Source organism: Drosophila yakuba, chromosome 2R (genome assembly GCF_016746365.2).
Source record: "Drosophila yakuba strain Tai18E2 chromosome 2R, Prin_Dyak_Tai18E2_2.1, whole genome shotgun sequence".
NCBI lineage: Eukaryota > Metazoa > Arthropoda > Insecta > Diptera > Drosophilidae > Drosophila > Drosophila yakuba.
The window spans coordinates 14,844,605-14,863,492 of record NC_052528.2 but is presented as its reverse complement, the minus strand read 5'-3'; the positions used below and the strand labels follow the sequence as shown (position 1 = coordinate 14,863,492).

At 40.2% G+C, this 18,888-nt stretch overlaps 2 protein-coding genes across 6 annotated transcripts; one reads left to right on the top strand and one right to left on the bottom strand.

The window, feature by feature from the left end:
* Window positions 1-743: 743 nt before the first annotated feature.
* LOC6530702 (C3 and PZP-like alpha-2-macroglobulin domain-containing protein 8) lies at window positions 744-3,257 on the bottom strand. The gene is made up of 3 exons (XM_002091557.3): window positions 3,111-3,257; window positions 1,788-2,189; window positions 744-1,429 (listed from the first exon to the last, which is right to left on the bottom strand). The coding sequence occupies exons 1-3, from the start codon at window positions 3,118-3,120 to the stop codon at window positions 951-953; spliced, it is 891 nt and encodes a 296-aa protein (XP_002091593.1). The 5' UTR covers window positions 3,121-3,257; the 3' UTR covers window positions 744-950.
* A 4,234-nt stretch (window positions 3,258-7,491) lies between these two features.
* On the top strand, window positions 7,492-18,803 carry LOC6530701 (trehalase). 5 transcript variants are annotated; one of them, XM_015196373.2, is made up of 8 exons: window positions 11,189-11,289; window positions 15,006-15,205; window positions 15,728-15,917; window positions 15,975-16,853; window positions 16,935-17,333; window positions 17,395-17,545; window positions 18,372-18,449; window positions 18,524-18,803. In XM_015196373.2, exons 2-7 carry the CDS (start codon window positions 15,045-15,047, stop codon window positions 18,446-18,448), a joined length of 1,857 nt encoding a protein of 618 aa, XP_015051859.1. In that variant the 5' UTR covers window positions 11,189-11,289; window positions 15,006-15,044; the 3' UTR covers window position 18,449; window positions 18,524-18,803. The 5 variants fall into 5 exon arrangements, 3 of the variants coding, with proteins under 3 accessions (XP_039229353.1, XP_015051859.1, XP_039229352.1); XM_039373419.1 differs by lacking the exons at window positions 11,189-11,289; window positions 15,006-15,205 and adding an exon at window positions 7,492-7,753; XR_005560858.1 differs by lacking the exons at window positions 11,189-11,289; window positions 15,006-15,205 and adding an exon at window positions 7,494-7,753 and having other exon boundaries at window positions 17,395-18,011.
* The last annotated feature ends 85 nt before the right edge of the window (window positions 18,804-18,888 follow it).

Sequence of the window (18,888 nt, the reverse complement as noted above, 5' to 3'; positions counted from 1 at the left end):
CATTACTACCTAAAATCCAACATATTTCAAAATCTACAAATTACCAAATAAGTATTTATGGGTCTGTCATTACTATTACTTTTAAAGACATTCTAAAGCCAGGTGTTCAAACAATCATAAGAAGGTTAGTTATTATATAGGACAGAAAAACGTGATATGCTGGCAATTGACTTCAATTTTGTTGTAGACCTAACGACTAAACTATACCCATGTATATGTGGTTTATATATAATATGATTGGTTATTGAATATAAGAAACAAGTTTTGGGTATAATAGCAATATAGTAATATGCTCTTTGTACTGTCGACATTTCACCAGATTTTTTTGTTTAACTATTTTTAGATTATGAGGTGTTTATGGGTTCATTGATAATGAGATAAGGAAAAGATTTTCATCAAGTGGGCGTAAATTATTTTGAATGGGCTGCTTAAGATAATCTGTATTTCAGCGATTGCACTCGTTTTAAGATAGTGCCATGAATGAATTTCATTCAACATAAGGAATGTACGATAATAATCTCATTGAGTACAAATGGATTAAAATGTGATTAATGATTGGGATAGAATTGTGAATTAAAATAAAGGTAGTTAGATTCATTAGAACCCAAACGAAACTAGTCTGAACTATATTTTTATTACTTTCTTTTTGGAAAGTTTTTGCAACTATTTAGCTTATTATTATTTTTATTTTCAAGCGTAATGAATTCAAATATACCCTTTTTGGAATTTCAAATTACAGCCAATTTCAGATATGTTATTTTCTTAAAGATATTTATTGTTTATTAACCAATTTCGGTGAACAACGTAATAAACTTTTCGACATAAAATAGAGATTCTCCAACAGCTTTGAGTAGAAATGCAAATATAACTAAAATTTCTGCGACCAGTTCAACTGTAAAGCGCTCAGATTAACAAACGTGTTTCAGTGCATTGGACATTCGATCCGCGGTTTAGTTGGCCACATAGATCTCAAACTCCTTGTAGGCCAGCTCCTCGCCGCCGTACGGAATGTAGCAGCATCCGTGGGAGGGCTGCACCTTGCCCACAGTGATGGTTCCCTCGTGGGTGGCGCGACCAATGAAGAGCGGCTCTCCCTCGGCGGTCTCACCGGCGGGCACGGCGTTGGGCGGGATGTTACCGGCATCCACGGGCACCCATTGGCCGCCGCCGGCGCACAGCACCTCGTATTCGGCGTGTCCGTGCTCGCCGCCTCCCCAGGCCACGTAGGTCACTCCGTGGGAGGGATGCAGCTTGCCGGGAATGAGGTCGCCCTCGTGGCGGGCACGGGCGATGTACAACTGCTCGCTGCTATCGAATCCTCCCTCCAGGGCGTTGGGCGGCACCTCTCCGTTGGCGGCGGCCACCCAGCATCCAGGTCCGCTTCCAGTGGGCGCGGCAAAGCCCATGACGGGAGCCGATGGAGCGGACTCTGTAAAGAAATGGCATTTGTCAGAAATTCATAAAATCAACAGAAAATCTTATATCTATATACTATATCGATATACTATGTCTATATCTAGCCAATCCATATTATTCATTAAGGAAAAATTTAGAATTATTGGTCGTTCGGTTGGTTGTTTATGGGTTTACCAAATATGGAAACCCTTCTCTACAAGTAGCATTCGGTTTTCAAATTGAATCAGCTGACTTTGCAACCAGACAATAGATTTCATTGAGCAGCTGTAGGACAAAAGATCACTTATATCATTACGATGGGTAAACTAATCAGAGAGAGGGTAAACACCTGTCGTTCAATAGAAAAGGGGTGGAGCTGTGTGTAAACTCACCATCAATCAGCCAGGTTCCGCTGGCGCCCCATCCGGTGCAGATGCCGACGAAGTTGACCGGGAACAGGCTACCAGCATCGTAGGAAAGGAAGGCAGCGGCGTCACCTTCGCGGCCAACGGTGATGACATTGTCGTACCAGCGCACCCAGAAGCCACGGAACTCGCCGGCATCCAGGATGCCCGGAGTGGGCACCTCAGCGACCTCGGGCTTCTGGCGGTCCTTGCGGATCACCGACTTGGTGTTCTCCCAACCGCCCAGGAAGATCTCGAAGATGGGGCCGTTCTCCTCGGGCGCGGGTGTGAGAGCCAAGTGGGCATCCTTGGGCGATCGCACCTTGAAGGTGAACACTCCTCCGCTGGCGGGGAAGAACTGGTACTCCAACTTATCGGGGGTGTTGACTTCTGCAAACGAAATGGCATATTAGATCACATTTTCAGTGGCCACTGTACATGGCTACGATTTTTTGAGCCAACTGTACTACTACTACAACGACTTTGAGCGGTGGGAAGGTTTTGGGGTTTGAATTAACAACCTCAAACATGAGAGTGTTGTCATACAAAATTCTTGAACTGGAAAGAATTCGTAGCTATTTTTATGTTTGTGAGTTTTTTCAGCGTATGTAGATATATATCAGCATGTTTAGCGTCTGTTTTTGTTTTCGCTTGTTTATTAGCACCATTCGCATGATGTCATTTAGATCGCCATCCGTTCTTTGCAGCTAAATATTCTAGCTAATTCCACTCAAGCTTTATTTCGAGTTCCGAGCCGGCTTTACTGCCAGTCTCGAGCGACAAACATTTGCCCAGATACTCGTATATGCGAGGTTGTGCTTTTCGCTTTGAATAGATTACACGAATGGTTTCTCAAGCAACATTATTTCGCATGACATCATTGGAGGTGCATCTTTCGTCTGACCCCGTGGGCCACCCTTGCTGAATTCCTATTGATTATTGCCGGAGTTCAAGGCGAAGACAAGTGACTCATCGCAGATGGTGAACATTTTCGGACACTTTGGGTCGAGAATCAATTCGATTCGATAAATTAAACCAACAAAGGCAGTCCAAAATGAATAGCATTTTGCCATTAATTGAATCTGGACGATCACAAGGTGAAAGTTGCTTGTATTTTCCACTGGCAGAAAAGCAAAATAGATAAAGAATGATAGGTTTCAATTCTAGGAATTGGACGACACAATTTTATTTTGGTCGTGGGCCAAAAGTTCCGCCGCTCGTTTCCTCATCTTTAAATTCACCCAATTATCCATTCCATTATCCAACTGCTCAGGGCACTCCACCCACACCCACATCCACTGGGAAACTCACCGATTGGCATGATTGCTGGTTCTATCAACGATGTTCGCTTACTGAGATTCTGATTCAAACTGCCCCAATGGAGCCCAAATGCCGGCGAGGTAAGCACCGCTAAAAAATGGAAACAATGCGAGAATAAAAGCTCCACAAGCTTTGGGGCTCTCACTTGCAAACGGGAGATCGTTGGACAAATAGAAAGTATTCGACTGTACCAGTTCGAATAGGTCTCTTATTCGCATAGAGTTGTACTGCTAATGAATTCATTTAAATATCAATTCTTTTTCTTAAATGTTTTTACAATCAAATATTTGTTAAATCTTATTTAAAATAGTTATAAATTTAAGTGGAGGCTGTTAATTTTTGGAATAATGGCTTGTCTTTGAAAAATGATTATACCTATATTTATAGGTAGAACTATTATATACACAGCTAAATTATTATTTCAATGCAATTAATTTTTTAACCTTTAGTCCTTCTATTAAGGCTTTATATGTCTAGGAAAGGGCATGTAAGCTTCGGCTTTACTTTGGTAGTTTTGTCACCTAGTTTTCCTTCGGAGGTCTATGACTCAGGTTGGCAAAAGCTGCCGCTTAGTCATCAAAACCATCAGCAAGCTTTTATTGCTTTAATGCTTGGGCTATGGGCATGATAATTTTCATTTCGACTTACAACTTAAAAGATTTGTACTATTGCAAAATTGTACAATTAGTATGCAACACACTATAATTTTCCTATCGATTAATTAACCTACTTAAAATAGGCCGGGACTAGTAAAATCTGTACAGTAAGCATCTGTTAATTAGTTAAAAGTATTGTTCAAAATTGGAATATTTAATTTCTTCGGTATGAATAATGTGTAAAGTAAACTTCAACTTACTTTGATGTTCTTTTATTTCAGCTAGGGTACATTCTATTCGGTCAATTTGTGTATTGTGCTATTTGCCGTTAGTGTCGTCACTTATTTTGGCGTCATGTGCTGCTTTTATATTGTGTGGTCACATGGGTACCCAAGCCAGGGCATCAAAAGCTACTGTCAATGATTTCACCGCAAGGGTCTAAAATGGTTGATGCTGATATAATGTGCTAGACTATAAACAACAATAATAAGGTTACCCATATTGGATCATCATTTATTTATTGCGCTTTGCCGAAGTGAATTTATAAAATGTATTGTGCAGCATATTGTAGCATACTTTTTGGGGGCAGTCAATAATTGAGTGCCAAATGGTAAGACCAATTCTCTTGGGTAATACGCTTCTTTTCCGTCCTGTGACGAAAGTGGGATTATCTTTCTTTGCGTCACCACTGCTTATTTTCTGGCTTCTCAATGTCAGTCGGTTTTCTTTCGTCTCGCCGGTTGGTCGCACTTTTTTTTACATTTATATCGAACAACGTGCATGCGCAGAAAATTACCACGAAGTAATATTGTCTAAAATAAACAAATTGTTATATGTGTTCCCAGCTGGTGCCAATTCGTGCCAAATTGTCTTGTGATAAGAGTAGATCAATTGCTCACGCCGTGCAACTTGGTGTATTTATATCGGAGACACCTGAACACACAGCCAGAAATATATACAAATACAAATATATACGACGGCAGACGAGTAAACAAACAATAGTGCATTGCTCATGAAAGGGTTCCATTTGTTGTTAACTTTTGGCGTAGTACTAGATCATTTTACCAAGAGGACTTCAGGTTTCAAGTTCAGTTCATCTGGGAGGATAGAGATTGGGTTGCAGATTGCTACACAAGTTAAATACTTCAAGCTTCAACTTAAGTCGAAAGTATTTACTCAAACTGAAGTACAGTGTTAGGATCTAAGGGAGAACATTTGTGCAGTTTGTACAATAATGAGACGGCTGAAGTTAAACCTGAATGAATGTCTGACGTAAAAGAGAACTATTGGGCTTTTACAAATTATTGCATCATTTATATCTAATCTTTCACACAACTTTAATACAGAATGCACTTTTCCCATTGACGAGCCCCCGAAATGTACAAACACTGCACAAGATAAGCTGGCGAAACCAGTTAAATCTGTTTACACTTTTCCATTTAGTTTTATTACTTAGTTTGCATAACACATTGACCTCTGGAATGCTGGGCCATCAATTGCCATGCTTGCCATTCAATTAAGAGGTATTTTCATTGGTGAAATGAGTTAACTCGATTCAATTAACATTTCCGCTGGCGACTTTTGCGACATTTCCAGAGGCAAGTGTAAATCTGGTTGAGTTCACTCAATTGGATCCAATTGGGTCTCAGTACCAGCCCACCGGATTTTCTCGAAAGTGTCAACCGCCAATTGAGACTTAAGTGGCCTAGGGCAATCAACTTCGCAGTAACCCGAGTCGAAAATGACTTATTCTGAGCAGTATTATGATGTTTCATAATATTCTACCTTTATAAAGTGGATTATTTCATCTCTAGACACACGTTAACTGTTTATAATGGGTAAAGTACACAGATTGCATTGTAAACGAAAGGAAAAGTGCATAAATGCGAGCAGAGATAGCGTCAGATTGACTTATCGCGTATACGCCCCGTTGAGCCACGTGAAACAGTGTCTACTTATTATGAAATCGTTCAACTTGCCCAAAACCAAATCAGCTGAAAACATAAAAATAAACCAACATAAACATTTCTATGTGTGTGTGCCTGACGAGCCCCCACACTTATGTACTTTGCTCATGCGCAAGTGTGTGTGTTCAACTTTTGTTTGTCTGTGAAATGTTAAAAACTGGTTTTCCTGTTACTCTCACAATCTAAAAACAGCCAAAGGGATAAGATACAAACGTGATTGAGCATTTATGCCGATTGATTTGACTTCGGAACCCTTTGATATTTAAATACAGCTTGTGAATAATGCAACTGCCGGTCGATCAGCAATGGAGTTTTTCTTCTTTTGATAAGTAATGCTTATCTTTTGTCTGGCTTTTGTTGTGTATATGCAGGAGTACGTGTGTGTGTTCACGAGTGGTTGCCCAAAGGTCACAAGCGAAGGTCGTTGGTATTTCGAGATGAAAACGTGCTGTGCTGTTTGGGCGAAACTTGGCAGTCTCTGTGGGTAGAGTCTGTAGACTGGCATAATTTTCGGAACCGGTTTGTCTGGCAGAAAAAGGGAGGCAGAAAGTTATACACTCACCTATCTAATAATTGGCAAGGGCACCTTGGAACTTACTCAAAAAACACATTCGAAAAACATATCCATTAAACGAATCTATGCTAGGGTACTAAACATTTTGTTTACTCTGTCTCCAATTCACTGTCAACACGTCACATTTCAAGTGCAACTGCAAATTGCATTAGGGGAAAGAAAGAGACGGGTAGTGTTAAATATGGGAGGGGGGTTTACAATATGTCGTGGACAAAGTTCGCAAAACGAGGAAGTGTGCGTGTGCAGAAAGAGCAAGAGAGAGAGGAAGAGAGAGAGAGAGACGCGAAGGATAGAGAAAATGTACCGGTTGACGCACATACCACACACACACTCTAAAAACGATCTGGTAAAATACTCTCGCCCAAAAGCTAGTGTCACTGTGTGCGTGGGTTTTATCACAACCAGAGAAACCGAATCCAGCAACATATACGCGGTTCGCTCTTGCGCTTTTTCTCGCAAGCACGTTCGCTAGCAGCTGTTAATGTACACTGACAATAATGATGGGGTATATGTAATCTTAGAATAAATTGAGATTTATTGAGATTAGTATTTTGCGATAAAGTATGCAGCAAAGTATTTGAATTGGCAAGTCCAAAGGATATTTATTGAAAGAGCAAATCAATTTCTCCTAATGATGCGAGTAATTTAAAATAATCTTTTTTAAATTATCCAACAATTTCAATATTAAAAACTAAGAACTTTTGAATTTAATCATTCACTAAATTAATCATCTGTGTTGGAAAATACTGTCAAAATATGTTTGGTTTATCAAAATGCTTTAATGTATGTTTCACTTGTTTTGAGTCCAAAATTGTTGTAGTCACAGAAATAGCATATTTTGTAATCACAGTAAAGTTTGTTTTGTATAAAAACACTTTCAAAAATACTAATATAATTAGATATGTTTTGCTTATTAGACATTGATTGTTATGAATTAAAAAGCAATTGTAAATCATTTGTTTTTTATTTAAAATATTCGATTAGAATTGTTCGATATCTGATCAAATAATTTGCTGTAACGGGTTATAATTGCAGCCCGTTATCCTGACAGTGTATATCTCGCCGATAAAAGTGTAAAATACAATCCGCTCGCTCTTTGCGCTGCTGTTATCCAAGTTTCTGATGTGAGAACCAGAGCGCAAAAGCGCGAAATTCGCTGAGCGAAAACTATTTAACAACCGTAAGTTGCACGGTCGTGATTAGTCTCGTGGCGCTGCTCGAAGGCAAAAGAAGTTACAAGTCGACGGTGAATAAAAATACGAATAATAATACGGCAGTGATCGAACCGCGTGATAAATGCAAAGAACGCATATTGACGTGATAAACAAGTGGCAAGAATAAACAAAACATTTTAGTCAAATTGAAATCTCCGCTGTTCGCGCTCAACTTTGCGAGAATCTCAAGATATTTTGCGACATCAGGAAACAACATTCTTTGTCGCAATATGGCGTCCAACTCAGCAAATCCATTGAGCAATCACAAAATGAACGGAAATGGGTAAGTTTGCCTGAACAAATTGTTCTGATCGATATTGTGTTGCATAATTCTGCAGATTGTGCACCGTGCACTTGCCAACTTCAGACATCTGTTGTCTAGCTACCCGCTTTCACTTTTCTGCCCGCCGCATATCTGGCAAATGTCTCGCCAAAGTGCCAAATGCTCCTATACATATATAGAGCCGAATATAGTGGATAGTTTTATTTTAGACCAACGCTATTTTGCCTTTCGGTGCCAATGCCACTTGGTTTTGTTTGCTCTTTTTCTTCTCACGCACGCTTACGTTTGCAAATCTGCCGGCGAGCCAAAATATCACTTGTTTTTCATCGCGGTTGTGCTGCTGTAATTAGTATTAGCACTTTTATTTTCAAGTTTTTCTCCAACAGATACCATAGAAAAATGTGCTGTCATTTATCATATTTCGTTAGGAAACATCAAAGTTATCGATAAGAGCCCGCTCATTAAGTTGGGCAAAAGTGATCGAAGACAATACATTTATTGCCAATATTGAAGCAATACTTTTTAAGTGCATTCATGAATTGTCAACAATCAAATATCTTTCGTTGGAATTTATGTTCCCAAAACTACTCCTATCACAGATGAATAATATCACTTAGTCTTGGCGTAATATTGAAACGACTAAAATAAAAATATTAAATACTTTTTTTAATAATATCATTATTTGTTTGAAATACAATTCGTGCAATTTTTAACTGATAACGCATTGTAACGATCGGACTTCTTTTAGCGCCAGTACATTCATACCTAATATGTAGGTGGAATTAATACGCAATGTAAGCGCTTTATCTAATATATCCAATTTGTGGAAACTTTTCCACAACTACATATAATATAAGGGTGTACGAACTCCGTCATTAGCACCTTCGTTATTTTGCTTTTGTTTTGCTTTTGTTCTGTGTTCACAAGTGTCGCCGTTCGATAAGAGCGTAAATGTTCTCGCATCGTTACTATTAAGTTCCCACAAGCAAAACATTTCTAAAAACAAAAAACTATGCAGAAAAACAAGTTTAATAGTAAATATGTTTCGTGTTACAATTTAAATATCCATAGGCATGTGAATTGTCATTAATAGCAAAACAGATTCATAAGTAGCCCAAGCAGTTAAGCACGTGTCGCCACATAGTCACATACGACCTTGTTTCGGAACACCTTTGGAATTTCAGTGGCGCAGAACTGCAACAGGTGCATACACTTTGAGAAACGCGACCAAAGTACAAGTTGTGCGATCCCAAGGACACACACACCTGGCGCTAAAAGAAGTCCGATCGTTACAATGCGTTATCAGTTCCCGACGCAGGCTTATCAATCAGAACAACGAGCCCCTCCTTTTGATTGCGCTTATCTACAAGCCGCTGATTCCATTTCGTAGCATAATTTTGGGCGAGTCGAAAAGTGCAGCCTACTTTTAGGTTCGTGTTACTCAACAAATAACTTCACGTGTAAGTTTCGTATGAGTTATTTTTAATGTAGAACAAATGTAAACAAAGTTGGCAAGTATTTCTAGATATGGAATGGAATTCAAATGAACGTTCTTAAATGTAATTCTTAGTTAACACAGTCATTTGTCATCTACTTAAATATACTTACGCAAAATATCGATTATACCCCAATGTGCCTTAATCTTATAGGCTGGGCATTTTCATGTGTGTACATTAACATGGAAATTTATCATCAATTAAATGTCACTTCCCATCGACTTAAGTTATTGTAATTTTACTAAAATAGGAAAAAAACTTAGCCCTGATTTACTTGCACTCATTTGTAATTAGTTCAGCCCCAATGTGAAGGCTTGTCTATTACAAAGATTCCCATAAATATCAAGCAGTTCTACAAATTCCTTTTATTTATGTTCGTAAAAAACCGCAACGATTTAAATTATTCAAAGTGCAAATTTCAGAGCTATTAATATTAGCAGATTGCTAGCCTATTCAGACATAATCGAAGCAAATGTAACTGACATTTGTTATTATTTGTTGTTTGTCACGAACTCAGTTAGAATCACTTATCTGTGTAGAGCTCAATTGCGATTGGTCGTTGTTGGCGGTGTGTCCACGTCGTATACGTAATGTGAAACGAATTAACCCGTTAGGATCAGATTGGAGGCAGCTGTTGAGCAATAACGGCAGTCACGTTTGTAGCAGTCACAGGGATCTCGCTAGCCCATCTAAATCGCAAATTAATCCATTATCTGCCCCTTTTCTTATCAGTCCAGACAACAGCAGACAGACTGACAAGGCATCAATTGAGACAGATCCCCCTCTGGAACCGTTTGGTTCCAGATTTTAGTACACACTCAGCTTGTCATGCATATCATCAAGTGTCTGTCCCGATTTCCCCACTTCCAGGGACTCCATTGTGCTTCACAGAAACTAAATCAGTATGCGATTAGGAGGTGCACCAGTCGCCACAGGCTCAGGTGAGGCTAGATTGCAGCCAGATAGAGCGATAAATGGGGGGCCATCTGAGTCACCTGATTCTGTCTCATCCACACTATGTAACGCCCAAAAGTCATCCCTGCTCGAAATCTTTCAATTTTACATATGAACATTAATATTCAGATAACTAAAGAAATTTAGAAGTTTACTCATTCATGTGTATATATTTAATATGAACTTCGAACGTATTTTGAATGAACAATAGTCGAATGATTCTACCGGAAATATGCAATTTACTCATGTAAAATGCGTATTATAAGATGAGTAGCATATAATTACAAATAATAAACAATAAACGGTGATTATTTCGATTAGTAACAGTAAAGACGGTGTTTTTGTTGTTTAAATTTCTAATTATGTTTGGATATGGCGTTATCAATGATTTAATTTATAATCAGTATTTATTAATAAATAAATTCAACACTGAAACTATTTCCACTTATTTGTTATAAAGCCAACTTCCAGCCTATCTCAATAATGAATTATCATTTTTTCAAATCAAAAGAGATTTACAATCGTTTTTGGCAACGATCATAACTTAGAGATAAATACGAGTGTTAAATACCACGTCAATTCATTTCATTGGCGATTCTATCTTATCGCCTTATTTCTGAAATTTTTGAAGAGCGAGGTTTTAGAAAATCAGACTAAGTATTTACGGTTTCCGTGTCACGCCAAATTATAAAAACTTTTCCACATTACGAGGAATACGCTTTAGTGGTTCACCAATTGCATAATTTTCTCTACTCGCCGCCAATCAATCAATCAATGAAAATGTGGCAGTTTACGCATCAATAAATATTATTAACCAACGTTCTCAACTAAAAAGGGTAAACAGAAAACACAGTTGAAGTCAATTAACAACTGTGCGGGCTTCTTTCCTCAAAGGGAACACGGGGTATATCTGTTTCGGTCAGATCTTTGCAAAAATCTTATTTAAATTTAAATCTCCAGCACTTGGATCGAGGCAGTCGGATCGTTGCCTTCAAACGCTCAACATCGCAGGGGCTTTATAGCGATAAAGCAACGCTTTTGATTAGGAACGAAAGTGTATATAGTCCGCTTATATATAGTAATCAGGTGCACAATACAGATAGTGAGCGAGTTATAAAAACTCGTAGTTAGCTCATGAAATTGCCAATAATAAAAGTGTGTGAAATGCGAAAACAAACTGGAAATTAATTTCAAACTGAAAAATAACTCCGAAAACAATTGTAACTTGTTAAATTTAAATTGGCATGAAACTCTCGGCCGTAGAGAAAAAAAGAAACAAAACCGCAAACTGAATATACAAAAGCAATTAAATTATAATTCTCAATACAAATTGTTGTGGTCGCTGACATTTTCCCCTGATATCTGCTGATATTTTCCCTGAGCTTTATCTCGTTGAAAACGTGGATTAGCGTTATTTTTACTCACTGACTTGCAGTGTCAGTGATCTGTGGTCTCCGTGTGATCTGTGGCACTTAGCATTTAAATGGACTTGCGGACAGAAATCTTACACTGAATAGAATATAAACGGGTGTCTAGTATCATCGCTTCAAGTCTCGTTTTCTCACTGCCGAAACCACTTTTTTGTTTTAAAATTAATTGCACCTAATTTGAGTTGCGAATTTCATTAAGAAATGAGTTAATAACTGAAATTAGCTGATCCTGCCAGACTGGAAGATGTACTTTCTGTTGCTTAACCTGTTTAATATTATCAATATAAATATTAATTTCTTAATGTTTTTTCTAAGTTGCAAAATATATATGCACTTGAACCTGCTGACTCCTGCAAAGTAATCAGTAATTTATCAGTATCACTGAACTTGCCCGAAAACAAGTTTACTGCACTAAAGTATATAGAGTGAATATGATTCTTAAAGTTGAAGAGCTTGAAGGCGATAAAGCGCCTTGAATGTCGCAGTATTTCAAGTGAAATTCCATCAAAAGATTACTTCAAGATCTATTTTCAATATCAATGCAATAAACAATGCCCATGATAACGAAAATTTATGTAATCTTTGAGATTAAGTTCAATGCCTTCAATCTTATGAGCAATCGATAAACCTTTATTGCCCACTCAAGATTAAGTCTCCAGTGGATTAATATGTTACTAGGTCACATTTGGCTTTATTTGATTAAGATTGAAGCGCAGTACTTGAGCCTCTCAATATCAATCTGCTTTGGAAACTTATTTAATTTGTTTGCTTAGGTAAAACTATAAGTAACTATTTTTCTTACGCTAGAACACTTTTTTTAATGATTCAATAACCTTTCGAAGGTCTTTGGATCGGCATCTGAACGGCTAATCAAAGCAAAACGCACAGTATCTAAAACAAGTTAATTCAACCTGATGCAGGCGTCTTAATGACATTTCCAGTTTTTATATGTGTTTCTTCGGTTTCCTCGCGGATTTAAACATGTCATTCTGAACCTATCAGGTATTTGTTAGAGATTTCGGCTAAGCCAGCAAACGGACCGTTGAGAGCTAATAGCTAGTTGTGCGATTAAATTAAACGGCAATTATACGAATGCGTTGAATGGCCCACATAACGATTAACTACGTCCTTGAATGATTTTGGCAAAGTTTTGTTTTTGAGCCCGGGTCAAAAATCGGAATTGACAAACTTTGGGCATTGTATGCAAACAAAAACGTCACTCGAGGCACTTATCGCTTCCATCGATGACGACAATGAAGATTCATAAAAAAGATCTATATAAATAAATTATAAATTAACTGGCAAACATAATAGTCCGCTAAATGGTGAGAGTGCGAACGACCATTCATTAAAGTTAATTATTTTGTTCACGCACATTAAATTGTTGTTTAAACAATAGTTGTTTCATGATTCTGAAAACATCTTTTGGGGGTCTCGGGTTGCATTTTTATGATTTATATGGAATTTAAGTCGGAATTGTGTGATTTTGAGTAATGCGGAATCGGAAGTCCCCCGTAAGGGGAATTTCAAAACCCTCCAAGTTGTTGATACAATAATGTTTTCGAATGCCTGACACGTAGGGCCAGCTGTAGCGCCTACCATCCATGGTTATCTGAAATGTTTTCCAAAAGTGCCATAAATCAAATATTTGTTACGTACGCAGAGCGGAACTAGAAAGTAAATAATAAAACTCAATAGAGTGTGTATTGAAGAAGTGTAATTATTACGACCGTCTATGATCCCAACTTATAAATGCTAAATGACTTCGCTAATGGAATCATAAATGTTAACAACTTGTGACGTATTAGATCAATGATTTAGTCGCACCTGCCAGTGGCTGTCGTCACAAAAAGATTTAAACAATGGGCTTCTCGGGGTATCGTTCTCTTTCTGGTTCTCACTACCGTAAGGCTCAATTTAAATTGCACAATTGTTTCGCGTATTTGAGTTCCCTTTGTTCTCCAAACCATAGAGGGGTTATATCATCGCACTGCGATAATTCATCATACACTTGATGTTCCATAAAATACATACATATGTTGTGCAATGGGGTGGCCTTCGCTGTTTGAGTTATACTGGCTTCTAAGCTCGGCTCAAGTTTACCAATCCCATCACATAACCATCTTTCTGCGCCTTAAATTTCCACACATGTATAACCATTCGTTAATCTCTCGAAAGCGATCCTTATTCAGCAAATCAGTTCAATTAAGACTCGTTATGCCCCCTCTACGCAGAGTGACATTCGTGCAAAACGGCGCAATTCCGGTCCATTATTTGGGGCCAGACACACGTGTCACTAACACACAACTCACTCTAATTATAGTCTTGAAAATGTATCAGCTTCATGGATGGATATAAATAAAACGCAGGCGAATGTCACTTTTCTTCAGTGACCTCAAATCAGGTTCAGCGCGATTAATCCGCACTGCAATGCAAATCGCAGAGATATCGGGCTAAACTCATTAAATTTCCGGATAACTGGTTAGTTGAATTCCAAGAAAATTTTCCACACTGCTTATCCTAAGTGGAGCATTACTTATTAGCATTTAAACTAGGCCTAAAATCCCCAAAATTACGTGTTATCAGTAGACCAATTGGCATTACAGTGGGACCTTCCTCAGACAGATGTACCAAATAATGTATATATGGAAAGCACAAATCATCAAGGGATGCGGGTGCCGCTTTAAATGAGTTATGAATATGATATGTATATAGATATTCGAAGGCTCAACGCCATGAATATTCATACATCGGTTAACGATATGTAAATGATGGGTGTGCCAAAAACCCAGTCGAATGCCCCTTGCCACTGGGAAACTCTATGTGTGTAATTACCACGGCACTTAGAACCGATACCACTATGCCGATTGACCAGCTAATGAATGGCTGACGACTATACATAGGTACATGTATATGGTATATTCACGAGACTTGGAGCAGGTGAACCCGACAATTACGTTTGGGGCCACTTTGACGCTTTTAAAAATAGACCAAACGCGCCCCCAAATGCGCAACCCGTACGTCGATCGAGCGACCCGACGGTCGAAGCAAACCCCACCCATGCCGCCCCATCGGATCCGATGACTTGGATCCAAGAAATCACCTTGCCCCCGCCCGAAGATCGTTCGTATTGCCGATCGCTGGTCGTCGTAGTCGCACTCTCCGTCGCATTCGTAGATTAAATTAGTTTTATAAAAATGGAATCGAGCGGAACAGTTAGAAGTATTCTTGCGCTGACTGGCGCTGGTTGTGGTGCTTGTGTTCGTTCAGTTTGCATTCAGGGTTCGCGAGCATATCCTGTGCGCCAAAGGATATAACACCTACCTACATCAGCAGCCTCAGCAACAACAATTCGTATTCTCATTCACGCAGATTGAAAGTTCAGTTCATTAGTTGCAATCCACTGAAAGGATGTTCAAGTTATCCACCATCAGCCTGCTCCTCGTGAGCTGGAGTTGCCTGGTGGCCGTGTGCCAGGCTAAGTCCTATAGCCTACCCGATCTTACCACCGACTATGACAATGCCATTCCCGCCGAGGAGGAGGAGGCGGCACAGGACCCATTCGCCAGCTGGTAAGTAACCCGACGGACTTCCGCACTCTGGCAATCGTGGCATCGTCGAGGCTGAAGTATCACCAGGTATTCAGCTTGAGTGCTTTCCTTTCACGGCGCCATAAACGTGACGTGTTGGTTATTCGTGCATTAGCTTTGCCCGTATCTGATCAGCAGATACGATTCATCGATGATTTGGACAGGTGTTCACCTAACCAGCACCAGCACCACCTGGATACTCGTGCTGGCGCGGTTTTATATCCATTTAACTCGAGAATTATTTGCACTAATTAGTGCTGTCAGTGTAGTGTGTATTGTATGGGAATGGGAATGGGAATCGGAATAAGCCGCTTTTATGCTCTGGCTTACGTAAGCCTCATCCGGGATTTTTTGGCTCAGGCTGTGCAAATAAATTTAAATTTATAAAGATTCTTATTTTTCAAAACAGAAAAAGCGTGATATATGTATTTCCTGTGTACTTTTAATTTTCATATATATTTAAATATAATCTATTCTAATTTATTTAATTGTTGTATATTCTAGTGAAATCTACTGCGAGGGCAATCTGTTACACACCATCCAAACAGCAGTGCCTAAATTGTTTGCGGATTCGAAAACCTTTGTGGACATGAAACTGAACAATTCGCCCGACAAGACGCTCGCAGACTTCAATGCTATGATGGAGGCCAAGAATCAGACGCCCAGCAGTGAGGATCTCAAGAAGTTTGTCGATGTAAGTTCGAGAGAGCCAATGCCTTGCAGAAACTGTAGAGTGTCAATTCATTTGCAGGAATACTTCAGTGCACCTGGCACTGAACTTGAGGCATGGACGCCCTCCGACTGGAAGGAGAATCCCAGCTTCCTGGATTTGATCTCCGACCCAGATCTTAAGCAATGGGGCGTGGAGCTGAATAGCATTTGGAAGGACTTGGGACGCAAGATGAAGGACGAAGTATCAAAGAATCCCGAGTACTACTCGATCATTCCCGTGCCCAATCCCGTGATCGTGCCCGGCGGTCGTTTCATTGAGTTCTACTACTGGGACTCCTACTGGATCATCCGTGGACTCCTCTACAGCCAGATGTATGACACAGCGCGCGGCATGATTGAGAACTTCCTATCCATTGTGAATCGTTTCGGTTTTATTCCCAACGGCGGTCGCGTCTACTACCATGGTCGCTCCCAGCCTCCACTTCTAACCGGAATGGTCAAGTCGTACGTGGACTTCACCAACAATGACAAGTTCGCCATTGATGCCTTGGACACGTTGGAACACGAGTTCGAGTACTTTGTGAACAATCACAATGTGACGGTGAAGAATCACATTCTGTGTGTGTACCGTGATTCTTCGTCCGGACCGCGCCCAGAATCCTATCGAGAGGATGTGGAGACCGGCGAGGAGTTCCCCACTGATGAGGCCAGGGAACTGCATTACAGTGAACTGAAGGCAGGCGCCGAATCGGGAATGGACTTCAGCTCACGCTGGTTTATCTCACCCACTGGAACCAATGAAGGTAACCGCACCGCCCTGAGTACCACCTCAATTGTGCCCGTCGACCTGAATGCCTTACTCTACTGGAACGCCAAGTTGATTGCCGAATTCCACTCCAAAGCTGGCAACACCAAGAAGGTCACCGAGTACGAGACCAAAGCCGAGAAAATCCTGCTGGTAAGAGACATTATATCTATCACAACAATTGGTGGCCATAGTCATAGATGAAGACACTTAATGGACCTTATCACATTACAGGGTATCCAGGAAGTTTTGTGGAACGAGGAGGCTGGTGTCTGGTTGGACTACGATATGATAAATCAGAAGCCGCGCGATTACTATACGCCCACCAATCTGTCTCCACTGTGGGTGAAGGCCTTCAACATTTCGGAATCCGAAAAGATCTCGGCTTCTGTTATGGCCTACATTGAGAGGAACAAGTTGGACAGCTACCCTGGTGGAGTGCCAAACACATTGAGCTACACCGGAGAACAGTGGGATGCGCCCAATGTGTGGGCTCCGATGCAGTACATCCTGGTCGAGGGCCTGAACAACCTGAACACGCCCGAGGCAAAGAATATGTCACTGAAGTGGGCCACCAGGTGGGTGAAGACAAACTTCGCGGCGTTTAGCAAGGACAGGCACATGTACGAGAAGGTAAGTTGAGGGTTTAGAATTCCACTCATTTATTATTACAATAATGCATCTATATTTATAGTACAACGCCGATGAGTTCGGAGTTGGAGGCGGCGGTGGGGAGTACGAGGTACAGACTGGATTCGGTTGGTCCAACGGTGTGATCATCGAGTGGCTGAGCAAGCACGGGCGCGAAATTTCAACCGGTGGATCCGGTGGAGGCGGTGCAGCAGGTGAAGAGCCGCAGTAGAAAGAAACAGCAGCCAGGCCAGAACGCAATCCATCAGACATCATCGTCAGCATCATCACAGGCTCGAAGCCAAAGCTTTTTTGAAAACTTGTATTTAGATATTTGTACATTATAAGCATCCATCCAGAAGCGCTCATCAACTGCTCATACTTAGGCTAAGAAAATGCTCTCTCTCGCTTAGCGCAATCTCTATACCTATAAAAGCCGCTGTCTATAACCTATATCTGTATCTGTACCAAACATCGACATCTCGAGCCAAACACCACGAACCACAGCACCACAGTTACAGCACCGCCAGGAATCAAGATCAGAAGTCCACCGTCCGTCGAGCATCTGTGTACTGTCTGTTGTCCATGTAAACCGCATCCAGTCCACGTTTGCACACAAGTGCGACTTGTCCAAATTTAAGCAAAAATCGCAAAGATCGCTATCGAGTTGAGGATTCACGAGTAAGTGTTCAATTGGGTCATTGTATGTGGTTGATTTGTGTTTGTGAATGTGAAGGCAATGTTTAGAGTAACCACCACGCACCAGATCCAGAGCACACTACCTGTAACAGACTGACCCATGGTATTTGTCCCTCAAATATGTACACTTATAGGCTAAATAACCGCTGTAAAAAGCTAACCACATATTCAGTCCTGGCTTGACTAGCATGCATATATACGACGCTTCAAGGAAACTGCTCAAATACCACACTACCTCTTCTAAAACTGCATGATATCAAATTCGGTCCAGCAGTTTCCTACGCTTTTGATTTACACTCTGCCTTTTATACGTACTAATTGATCTATTCTCTTCCAATCCAGGTACTCGTGTGATGGGCGTCGTAGTCGTGGCAGCTGTGGCTTTAGTTGCTGTGATAGTGGGTCGTTTTCTATGGTGAGGTAAGGGAAATCGGATCGAAATCTATCACCGGCGACAGGCTAATTGGCAAATAATTTTTCTATCTCTTCCGCAGACACTCTGTGCCAAAACAACGCGTAATTGCTTCCCAAGTAATGTGATTCCCCCTCCGTGTGTGTGCGTGTGTTGAGTCTGTAGTTGTTAACGTGTTTCGTTGAGTGCGGAGATTGCAGTATTAGTTTATCATTATTTGGTAGTTGAAGTGAGAGTTGTATATACTGAATTTATATGGGCATGCCCGACATTGTTATTACGTTTTAATATTTAGAAAATACCTATACCAATCCTAGCTCCTCGCAACCAAATGAAGACACAAATACAATTGTTAACAATAATTTACAAACTCTTTTCTTAGAATTTTTAAATAAACAAGAACACAAACTTAATGTTGCATGGCTTGTCTTTAAGTTAAACGACTCA

What these genes read in the sequence shown, in the direction of transcription:
- LOC6530702 (XM_002091557.3), bottom strand. An exon ending in CGGAACCTGGCTGATTGATG is followed by an intron (nt 1,430 to 1,787) that starts GTGAGTTTACAC and finishes ATTTCTTTACAG; the next exon opens with AGTCCGCTCCATCGGCTCCC.
- LOC6530701 (XM_015196373.2), top strand. Translation starts at nt 15,045, where the DNA reads ATGTTCAAGTTATCCACCATCAGCCTGCTCCTCGTGAGCTGGAGTTGC. An exon ending in AAGCCGAGAAAATCCTGCTG is followed by an intron (nt 16,854 to 16,934) that starts GTAAGAGACATT and finishes ATCACATTACAG; the next exon opens with GGTATCCAGGAAGTTTTGTG. An exon ending in ACAGGCACATGTACGAGAAG is followed by an intron (nt 17,334 to 17,394) that starts GTAAGTTGAGGG and finishes CTATATTTATAG; the next exon opens with TACAACGCCGATGAGTTCGG.